Below are 11,528 nucleotides of genomic sequence, written 5' to 3' on the forward strand. Positions count from 1 at the left end.
GGGGGGGGGCGCGCAGGGGGGAGGGAGCATGCAGCAGGCCAATTGTTGATGCAGAGCGCGTCCGGGAAGTCGGTTAGGTAGCTGGGCTGGCTGGAAACAGCTCCGGGCTGGGCGCCACAAAGGATCCACAGTGCCGTCAACGTCCTCTCCCCGGGATTTATTTCCGCCCATGGCGGCTTTCGCCTACCAACCTATCAACAGACACTGCTATCAAGACATTTTGAAGGAATGGAGACAGAAGCAACACCAGCAACCACATTAATCTTTAAGACGTGCCCCACGCTTGCACCTATCACCGTGCTTCCCCGTCTTGCTACGCAATACAGACCCCCAAAGACCAACACCTTTTCCCCAATCTGCGACAAAAAAGTAATGAGACAAACGAAAGAAAACATCTTCCCCAGACCCCACACAAGACACTAGACATATTTCAACATGTAGCGTTTTCCAAATGAGTGGACTTTCACGCGCGAAGCTCCCTCAACGCTGACACCGAGCCCATGCAATCATCATTCGGATCCGAATCAGCACAGAAAGATGCGAGCCACAATGCTCGATGCAGCGCTAAAGAGGATCGGCCGTCGAAAAGGGCGTGAGAACCAAAACGAGGAAATGAAAAACTCCAAGACGGCAAAATCGGAAAGGGGGAAAAAAATAACTTGACCCTGCCATCCTCCTTTTTCCCATCCCGTCCCGCTGCGTCCCCTCTCTCTTGGCAACACTACAATCATCCCATTCGCCCTTTTTCCATCCACAAAAAGCCGTTATATCTTAAAACCGCGGGGTATCATGAACGAAGCGTAAGCAATGCAATAAGGCAGTGCGTACACCTGGTACATGCACAGTATGCGCGTATGACAACCACCGCAGACTTCTGAGGTGTGCGGCGAACCGGCGCCGCTTGTCTTGACAAAATCAGGTAGGACAAGTGTCCATCCCACCTTCGGGCTCTCCTCGTCTTTCCTCCTCTTTCCGGGTGCCGCCGGACCCATGCTACCCCGTCCTCTCTGAACAGAGCGAGCACCGCTCCCGCACCCGAAATTCCACATATTAGTCGTAGGCGACGCAGAGCCGTTCTCTGCGTCCGGTTGGCTTCCAGCAGCAGCATCTCCTCTTCCACGTCCGCTCCACCTCTTCTGTTCTGTTGCACCCGAGCCATTCCTCGCGACGTCTCGGACCAAGCAGCCACCACAGCCACATTACTCCTCCTGACCTCTTCAAGCCTCGAGCGTCTACCGTTTCCCTTCTCCCTTGGCCGCTAACGGAATCCGAATCCCATCCCCTGGCCCTGGCCCATGCCGCTTCCCTGTTCAGCAAACATTCCAGCCCATTCCTCTCCCGTGAAGAGATCGTTGATGTTCATGGACCCGGTACCGGCCATTGCCATCGGCCCGCCCATACCCGCACCGCTCGTGGCCGCCATGCCGTCCTGCACCCCTGTGCCGACTCCAAACATCTGGCGTCCATGCGGATGCGGCGTCGCGTGCATCGCGTTAGGGTTCATGCCGAACTGGGTTCCGGCCGCGAAGATGAATGGGCTCGGGTTGTGGAGCTCGACGTCCACGGCATGGGGGTCGCCGCGCGGGCCGGCATTGGGGGCCATGCCGAAAATCCCCGAGTTCCTGTTGCTACCGGCGCTGCGATTGGAGACGGGCGTCCCAGTGCCTCCCGACCCACTGAATGCAAGGAATGCGTTAGCAGAGTCACCAACCCTGTCGATGCTGCTGAACCCGTTATTCTCAAACGTCGTCATGGGCTGGTTCGGATAGGCAAGCGGGTCACCCGACGGGAACATCATAGCGCTGAGGTCGGGGATCGGCGGGTTGAATCCATTGATCCGGTCAATGAAGGTGTTGTGTGCAGGTAAGAAACCGAACTGGGACATCTGAGGTTGCTGCGCCTGGCGGAACACCGGAGATGGCGTCATGTTGTGCTGCACGCCGTGCGGGTAAAAGCTGTGAGTTGTGGGCATGCTGTGAGGCAGGGCAGGCCCAGTCCCAAACTGGCTCTGCGGCGGGTCGTCGAGGTCAGGAGGCTGAGGGAAGCTCGGGCGGAATGACCCTCTCGCACGAGGGTCGTCGACGTTCTTCGGAAAGGTGTTGGCACGCCGGGGAGCTATGGCCTGAACATCATGTAAGTCTGGTTCGGATAGACCGGACATAGACTTGTCATCAGGCTGCGGCGACGGAGCTTGGCGACGCTTGCGGCTTGCGTTAGCAAGCGCCAGCTCTCGGCCTTGCTGAATGCGTTCCGGCAGCTGATCAAACACAGCCTACATTGATCAGTAAGCGTACGCAGCAATGAAACCGTCAAACCCACCTTGAGAGTGCTCGTGCACCTATCTGCAGCCATGCTCCGCTTGGCAAGACCTTCCAGGACATCTTTGCCTTCATATGCCTCCTTCAACACGTCTTGGCTTGTGGGTGATTCCGGGTTCTCGAGAGCGAAATAGACAAGAGTCATGATCGAGAAGAACGTCGTATACATTGTGAACCAATAGCAACCATTGAGCATCCCTCTCTTCTTCATCTCGGCAGTAATGTGGATGATATTGCGAGACACGCTGATGCAGGCGGATGCACAAGCATAAGCACGTTTATCCAAGGACGCGCAGGTCGGTGACTTGGAAACGTAGTGAACGAACGGACGGTATAGCATCATTTGCGTATGAGCATATGCCATGCGAAGAAGCTGACGAACGCTGTCTAAAGTCAGCCTTTGAATCGCGGGTTCAGGTCTCAATCTGGCGCTTACCGAGTGACGAGGATGGATGCCTCCCCACCAGGCTTCAATGCCATGGGTAGGTTCTCCATCCACTGCTGAAGGTCTTTCTCAAGTTCCCTGATGTCAGCGTAGGATACGGTGTAGGACATTATCTTCTGTCCCTGTAGGATATGGGTCTTGCCCTTGATCGGGTAAACGACACGGACTACTTTGGCGAGGATGTCAATGAGGGTGGTGTGCGCATTGCAAGCAGTGATGAGAGAAACGTGGCCTGGAGGCTGACTCAAGTATTCAGTCTCCGTAATGTACTCGTCATCAAGCTCAGCCGGCAGCTCCTGATCAACATCCTCGTTGCTCATGGTGTGAGGCAATCCTAGGAGCGCTCCTACGTAGATATCCATCTTGCGGATGACCCAGAAAATTCGCTTACGACTCTCATTCTCGATGGGGTTGAACCGGTCGTTCATAGAGCGGTGCAGGCCCATGCGCAGGGCGGAGCGGAGAGCAATCCCAATATAGGCGTAGCAAGTGGATAGCTTGGCAGACGATTGCAGAAACAGAATCATGAAGATGACAGCCTGGAGCGCATGCAGATCACGGCACATGGCAATGTCCAGGATGTTTCGGGCGGCCTTGAAGTACTGAACACTGTGTGAAGCGGTGAGCGAGCTGAGCATGGCGGATACGGGGGTTTGGGGGGTGAGCTTACCCTTGGTCAATGGCGTTCTGGTAGCCTACCTCATCCAGATCCTCAGAGGTCCGTGAAAACAGGGTTCCCAGGGCGAGGACAGTGTACAGCAAGGGCAGAAAACTATTCTCGGCAGCACCATATTCTTCAGGAGACTTTGCATACAGCGCCTCAAAGCTCGTCCAGAAGCTGGGCAGATGCACAATACGTAACAGGGCGCTGGCATCGTTGAGAGCGGTGTCGCACAGCTCTCGAGCTTTCTCCCGAGACGGCAGCTCGGCACCACCGGGCACAGCATTGTCGAAGGTGGCAGGCGAATCCTGTACAGACTTAGGCGACTCGAACACGTGGGAGAGCGGGCGGTTAACGGGGAACGGGGAGGATTCGCTTTCACCGCGGCCCATGAAGTCGAACCTCTCACGCATTCGACGCACGAAGCTCAAGCCGGACGAGTGGCCGTGGTAGTCCCAGTGGCCGTGTTCATCAAGGTCGAGCTGGCCGGTGGCGCGCACCATCGACTCGAGCTGCCCTTCGCCGGACTGGGCTTGCGGGTTCATGGTGTCGACGCGCATGGGGCGCTCGGCTGGGGCGGGGGCCATCTGGCTGCTGTCTGGGGCGGCGAAGGGCCGGGCCTGGGGCTGGGCCTGGGGAAGGGGAGGCAGCACACCTTCCTGCAAGCTTGCCACGAGGGCAGGGTCGTCGAGGTCTACGTTGGGCAGGATGGCGCCCAAGAGGGCCTCGGCGCGCTTCATGCGGTTCTCCAGCGCCTCGACGTACTGCGGGGCGGCATTGCGGCGGCGGTTGGAGGGCTGGTCGTAGGTGCACTCTGCTGGGCGTCAGCTCTCTCGCGGCGCGGGGGTGTGTCTCATGGCGGGACGCACCGTAGCTGTAGACGGTGCAATGAGTGCACGGCTGCTTGCCATCGCACTTGATCTTCTTGCGCCGGCACTCATCGCAGGCCCGGGTGACGCGGCGGCGCTTCTGCATGGGCACCTGGCGCGGGGCGTGGGAGTCGCTGGCGTGGTCGGCCGACGGGCTCTGCGGGTCCTGGTCGGGGAGGCCGTCGGGCTGGTCGGGCTGGTCGGGCTGCTCCGAGGCATCGCGGGGCGTGTGGTCCGGCTCCTGCTGGGTGGTTGGCGTGGCCCACGGCGTGGTACCCGAGGCCGACGCACTCGGCGCGTCCTCGAGAGCCATTGTCTCTGAGGGCGTGTGGGCGGCCATGCAGTGCTGTGTGGAAGAGGAGGGCGCGCGGTTCTAGGTCAGAGTCGACTCCGCGGCTCGGGCGAAAATCCGCTGGGGGAATGGGTTTTAATGTGACCAGGGCATATCACAGGCTGTGGAGACGGAGCCGCCAAGGGCGTTCGGTGGCGGTGATCGCGGGCGCGGCGGTGTTAAGGAAGCACCGAGCGCGGGCGTGCAAATCGCCTGTGTTGGCGCCAAGCGGGCGTCCGCCGTTGGGGGCTCGCACACGCAGGAGGCGCCCCGCAGGTCGTGGGTAGGGCTGCGCCGAGCCAGACCAGGCCCGGGCGGGCTGTGTGACTGGGAGATCCACCGGGTAGGGAAGGACGATGTCGCGGCCGCCGCGCGCATTACTTCAGCAGCGCCCCATTGCCCAGCGCTACGTAATGGATGAAGCTTGGCCTCGCTTATCGAGGGATAGCGCGCCGGTCGCGCGCACCGCCCGCACCGCCCGCTCCCCGACGGCCTGGGGTGGCAGGGTGGGCCAAGCAGACGCGCGACGCCGCGACGGTCGACTCAGGGTGGCGGCGCTGCGGCGCTGCGGCGCTGCGGCGTGCCGAAGCGGAGTTGCTTGGCCGCGCATGGGAGCTGCCGGGAGCTGCCCCCCACCAGCGCTGCCGCTTTTTCCAGAACCCTCGAACCCGGCCGCCGTTGGCCAATCCCCGCCGCCCCCGGCGGCAAGCATTCCGCAGGCCCGCGGAAATAAGCGATCTGTGTGTTCGCGCCGAGTCAGCCGCGCCTCGCTCCCAGCCGCACCCGGCGGACGCGCTCCTCGGGCCCAGGAATCTCTTGGCGCCGGCCTGCGCTGCCCGTCGCGCAACGGAGACGCTTGGCGCCCAGCACACGCAACGAGCACAACGAGCACCGCAGGGTGGAGCTGCCTGGGGCCACACACCACCGCCGTGGGCCCCATCGCGCGCTGCGCCTTGCAACGCACAGCGCCCGCGCCCCCGTGATGTGGCGCATTGTCCACCGCAGCTGCGCGTCGGGGCGCAGTGGGACGTCAGCTGCCCGCCCGCCCGAGGCACCCAGCACCCAGCCAACTCCCATGCCCTCCGCCCAACCCACGCCGCAGCCTTGTTACCGCCCGCACGCCCCATCAATCGCCCTCCGTGAGCTGCTGCTGCTTCGGCTGCCCCCGATGACGCTCCTCGCCTTGCCAGGCCTCTCTTCCCCGGCCACCAGATCCGCGTGTGCATGACCGTGAATGCCGATCCGCAAGCTTACCGCAATCCAACCATGGCTCGAGCAAATTCGTCAATTGCTAAACCTGGCCGCAATGACGCTGCATCCGGCTCTGCCCATTTGTCGCCCCCCCCTGTCGTCCCTCTAGCGTCGCCCTAGCCACCTGCTAGGGCTGATCGGCAGGGACTGATGGAGCCGTGGGATGGACGCTTCGTGCGTACACCGCGCTACAGCTCGACTGCCCATGCCGCTTTTGACTCAGACCCCTCGCCCGGCAACGCTGCAACAGCAGCGTCATCCCAGCTTGCAAAAATAGCTGTAGCCTCTCTAGGCACGTTGAAGTCTGTTGCCGCTTCCAGCTAGCCTGTCCCGTGGCCTGGCCACGCCATGCATCCTGCCCGCCGGCCTCGTCGCCCACAACGCGAATACGTGGGTCGCAGCGTGCCGGCTTTTGCGTGCTGCCTCCCCGCTGATGGATTCTGCGTGGACATGGACCACTCTGTGTCCCTCGTCAAGTTTGCCGCGAAGACTGCCGTTCAGCATTGGTCTGACCTGCCATGATTTCGCCGAAAATGGAGGCTAGCAGACTGAAACGCCTATAGGTAGATGCGAGCTTGCAACCCTGCGAGGCGGCTGCTGCCTGTCCAGGCTCGGTAAAACTCGACCGTCGGCGCACTCACACGTCAACCCCTGGCATCGGCAGCCCCCTGGAGATGACCGGAGCGTCTGTCATCTGCAACCTCGCAGCCTCGGCATGGCACCAGGAATGGTGTCGACCCAAAGATAATGGAATGACAAACGTGGGATCTTGCAGCACGCGAAGATCTTGGGATGGGTTGACGCGTGTCCAGACGTCACACAGCAGCAAATGAGGAGCGAATTCTGGCCTCGGAGCCAGACAGCAAGATCTCATATGGACCCCAGGAGCGAGTGTGGCGAAGGCAGAGCAAGGGAGGGATTTCCTGTGATTACGCTGCCAAGGTGTTTGCGCCTGGTGCAGGTCAAGCAGACTGGGTTGCCCTCCGGCTCGAGCCGTAAACGCGGAGCTGAGATGAAATGCCCAGCGGGGAGCTCGCTTTAGTTGGCGAGCCGCTGGGTCCAATCGCAGCGGTGACTGGTGACCCGGGCGGGCGTCTCTGGGGACGCTGACGGCTGTTCTTCCCTCCCTGGCATGGGTTTGGCGAGGACTTTCGTGACGAGCCCGTTTCCAGAATACATTACGGCGGCGAGGGCGCAAGGATCCTCGGCGTGCTCGCGGCCATTGGCCAGGATTGACGGTGCTCGAGGATCCATACCCAGCGCAGGCGGACGGTAATGTTCGGCAACAGTTCAGGATGCAGGCTCGCTTGGCAGGCGTGTGCGGACAGCACCGCTGGGTTCGGCATGTCCGAGGCGTCGCACATGTTTCGAGATACCGTCATCCGCGACGTGTGAGGTCCAAGCCACGCTGTTCCTGCGGAAGCTGCCCCGCTTGAGAGGCTCGTGGAATCCAGTGACCTGCACAGCCCCAGCGGAGACCCAGGAGGCAGGACACACGGGCGGGGAATCTCGTCGGAGTGTGGCGAAGTGCATCTAGACCCAGTATCTCGTCGCAGCAGGCGGAGCAGCCACGACATGGGGGGTGCATTCCAGGCGGCGGGCCGCTGGGCACCGGGGCGTGGCGCGCGGCGGCGTTCTGGGGAAGGCACGGGCAAGGGCGGCGCGGAAACAAGCCTCTCGGATCAGGTCAGCACTGCGATCTGGGTTGTGCGGGCGGACAGAAGTGCGCGACGTGGGAGGTCTAAGTGTGCCGACTAACCGTGAAGCTGTTGCCATTGAGTCGCACACCAGGTCGCTTCGGCGGAAATGTGTCCAATCAGGGCGGGGAACGCGCACCCTGATGGCCTGGTGGCCCCGGCGCGGGCCCGCCGCCTTCTAAAAATGCAGGCGGGCTGCGCACGATGGGTCCATCGGGCAGCAGATATATCTGCGCTGGAGCGAGGTCACGTCAATAGCTCCAGAAGCGGCGTCGGGGAGCGCACGGCGGAGCGTGGCCCCGGCCGGCAGCGCAGAGGCGCGACGGGGCAGCCGTCCTGGGGGGGCGGGTGGCCGGGTCTGGAGGTGCGGCGAACGGCGAGAAAATTTTTCGGGGAAGACCGGGCAGCTTGCTGAGGTCGGGGGGAGCGCTGTTCAGCAGACGGCGCAACCAAGTGCTGAGCGGCGTGAGCGGCGTGAGCGGCTGGGTGATGCGTAGGGCTGGCCGGCAGCGGCGCGAGGTCGGGAGTGCCTGGCGGCAGCGACGAGCGGCTGGACCGCAAGGCTAAGCCTTTGGCCTCCGCAACGTCCCCCGGCCGCAGAAGCCATACGTCACCCGCGGGACCATCGCTCACGACTCGCCCTTAGTTGCCTCACGCAACCCGCGCGGCCTGGCACGCAGCACTCAGCACGCAGCACGCCATTACGCATTACGCACCCGCGCGCCCTTGGCTCGTCGGTTCGTGTCCGGAAACACCGGCAGTTTCTCTCTCTACCCGCAGCGCCTCTCCCGCGGTCCGCCCGTCAGACTTGGCCGCGCTCTTCACGTGCTCCCGGCTTGGCCAGGTTGTCTGCGCCTTTGGGCTGGGGACTTCTTGTAGCGTCCGCGGCCTCCTCAGGGCCGCTGACTGCCCAAAACGCCGGCACCGGCACGAATCTGCGGTGCCGCGGTCCAGATCGCTGCCTGATCAACAGCAGCACCGGTGCCGTGCCCGCATGCAGTCGATTGGTGAGACGCCGCAAAGGCATGGCCAGGTCCTTTCTTCTCACGCAGCCTCTCGTCCCACGCCCAATTGTTGAGCATCCCAATCGTCGCATCGTCGGTCGGTGGTCGGCTTGCCAGAGCTAGTGTGCAACGGCTTGGGGCAGGGCGGATAGGGCGGCGCCTGCCTACACGCCGTCGCCCACTGCTCCGTACCTACAAGCAACCCCCCGACTCGCGGGGCAAACAGGACCGAAAATAGACGCGCCGGCCCGCCATTGCAACATTTGCGGCTGAAGGAGGTGGAGCGGCGACCCGTCGTCGCTGGTTCGATCGTTGCTGTTTATGGGGCCAGCTCGTCGGGAGTAACGGCACGAACTGCAGGGGCGTGGGTGCCGGCAGGCTCAGCTAAGCCGGCATCAGTTGCGAAGGCGGTCGGGACGCACATCTGTTGAGCGGCAGGCGAGTCATCAGGTCGCGCTTTCCTGCTCTGCAATGTCTGGCGCGGTGCCCGTCTGAGGACAACCTCCAGTCGCGTGTCCCATTGGCCTTCCACCGCCCGCAGCCCTCTCGCCCTCTCGCCCTCTCGCCCTCTCGTCCTCTCCTCCACTCCCTCTCCGCATGCGCCAGAAGCCCTAGTGTACGGCCTTGCGGCCTTCTTCACCGCCAACGGCTGCTTCCTAGCCACTGGGGACACCAGAGCCTCCAGCCGTCCCGACTCTGGCTGCTTCCGCTGCTTCCCCACTGCCAATCTCGTCCTTTGCGTCGTCATAGCTCACCTTTCTTAGGCGCACCGCAGTGAAGCCCAACTAGCGAGACCCGACACGTAAACACCCGTCCTTTTGCACTGTCATTACCTGCCCGTACTCGAACCGTGCCCGCATTCCCGCCGCTCACATCACTCGGCCATGCCCGCCTATCACCCCCACCTGCCGGATAGATACCCTCAGGCCCAGCACGCTCGAGCCATACAAATGAGACTACTGTGTACAAGATGACATCGCGCCGAGCTGCGAAGAGGATGACCCGTCAGTGCGTGTTTCGAATGCGATGCCATCACCACCTCGGTCCTATTCTTTGACGACAAGGAGGCCCGCGAGCTGATGATCCAAATATGGCATACAAAGGAACTTTCCAGCTTGGCAATTGCCAGTGGCGAGGCAGCGCCCCACTGGTCTAGCTGCCGCCGCCGTTGCTGGCGCTGCCCGGCTAGCCCACACCATCGGACTAGGGCCGCCGTTGGAAAAAGCAGCAGCAATCTGAGGCAGAGCATGTCTCAGAGCAACTCTGAATGTGCGTGTTCCCGTGGCGCTCAAGGGCCCTTGAGGACGGGAACTGGCTGAGGAAGGGACACACGCACGACGGCCTAACGGATGCGCCTCGTCCGTGCCGCATTGGCTATAACTCCTTGCGCAAGCCACAGGAGGTTACGTGGCGCATTCCTAGTGCATTGAGGCACTGCGCCCAGTCGTACAGGGCTTGCATTCTTGGATGCACAAGAGAGGAGACGTGATGGGGCTGTGTTCGATGTGGGCGGTGCTGACATGGGTGCCTTCATGCCCGTTGTCCTCGTTGCCCATGCTTAGCGAGGCATGATGATGACCAGACAGGTATGCTGCGCTTTTGAGGCTGTGCTTGACTGGCTCTATCAATGCCACATGATCGAGGGAAACCCCAATCCCCATCGGTATGCGCCGCTATGGTCGGGCCGCTGGAGCAATGGGTCCGCAAGGGGCTCTTTTGCCCAGCTTCTTGGTGCTAGACACGCAGTAGCTTCTCCAGCGAATACAGATATGCTCTTCATCCATGTTGAATTCGAGCAAACGTCCAGACGCGGATGCGAAGTTTAGACCCTTGAGAGATTCATCCAGACACAGGGTTCAGATACCCACGCAAGTGGATTACAATATCTATTAGACAGATGTGGGAAGGCTCAATTGTCTTCCAGTTCGCTGTGGACACTCGTAGCATGATGCTAACTTCATGAAAAGGGCCTCGAATTGACGGTCTCATAGGTTGTCTAGGTCACTGCTCCGTGCCAGAATTATGCAATGCATCTACAACACCAAGGCCTCATAATCTACGTTCCGAGTAGCATGCACTGGGGAGCTGGAGCTGCATAGAATCCAGACGCCCTTCAGTGTTTCGTCCCCAGATGGATCACCATGCCCCAACGAGGCGAGTTGACAGTGTTTGAGCACACCACTTGGACACCCTGTAGGAGCATCGGCCTGGGCAGGGAGCACTATTTCTCCTACAGCGCTCTCTCCGCATGGTCCATCGCCCTTTTTTCATGGAAAGAAAAGGAAACATGCACTGAATCGCTGGTGTTGACCATTAGTCAGTGCCAGGCAAATTTTTGCCGTACGCCAAAGCTTCCGTGCCTCGCCAGTCTCAAGCTACACGGCAGTAGAACTATCCAGATTATACCTTCACACCGGGCTCTCGTTTCTAACAGCTTCGAAGTAGGAAGCACTCCAACCTGGTTGGCTCGTCATAGTGTGTGCGGTGAATGGTACCGGAGCGATCTGTCGTAGTCGTCGTCGTCGTCGTCGGTGCCATTGTCTCATAGAGGTGGACACATTGGGTTAATAAACAATCGTCAGCTTGTTGGAAGGTGCCTGTAAAGAGACAGTATGTGTATGGAGGGAACTTTGTGACTTACCCATCGTATTCGAGAATCCCACTATCGTCACCAGGAACCGCTAACATGTTTTTTCCCCGGTGAAGGAACAAATTCGTAGCCGTTGGCAGGTTTGTCGGCTCGTTAGGCGGCAGACTTTCGGTACAAAGTATGGGTCAGGAAGTGGGCTCACTGGTGCTGTGAGAAGGACGCCCTAGTGAGGTAGCAGGATGGAGTCTTTAGCATCCCGACACGACCGGATCTCGTTCATCTGAGTAGAGTTGAGCAGCCCAGCTCTAGGTATTGTAGGTGGACCTAGGTATTCTAGCACACTCACAGTCAGTAGGCGTGGG

The 11,528-nt window shown here is 60.9% G+C and overlaps 1 protein-coding gene across 1 annotated transcript; it reads right to left on the reverse strand.

Moving 5' to 3' along the window:
- Positions 1-1,258: 1,258 nt before the first annotated feature.
- Positions 1,259-4,633, reverse strand: BKCO1_12000144 (c6 transcription factor; the record flags this gene model as incomplete). The annotated part of the gene is made up of 5 exons (XM_020270638.1): positions 1,259-2,272; positions 2,320-2,701; positions 2,755-3,372; positions 3,434-4,238; positions 4,294-4,633. 5 exons carry the CDS (start codon positions 4,631-4,633, stop codon positions 1,259-1,261), a joined length of 3,159 nt encoding a protein of 1,052 aa, XP_020132534.1.
- Between the last annotated feature and the right edge of the window lie 6,895 nt (positions 4,634-11,528).

This window comes from Diplodia corticola (assembly GCF_001883845.1).
Source record: "Diplodia corticola strain CBS 112549 chromosome Unknown scaffold12, whole genome shotgun sequence".
NCBI classification, from domain to species: Eukaryota; Fungi; Ascomycota; class Dothideomycetes; order Botryosphaeriales; family Botryosphaeriaceae; genus Diplodia; species Diplodia corticola.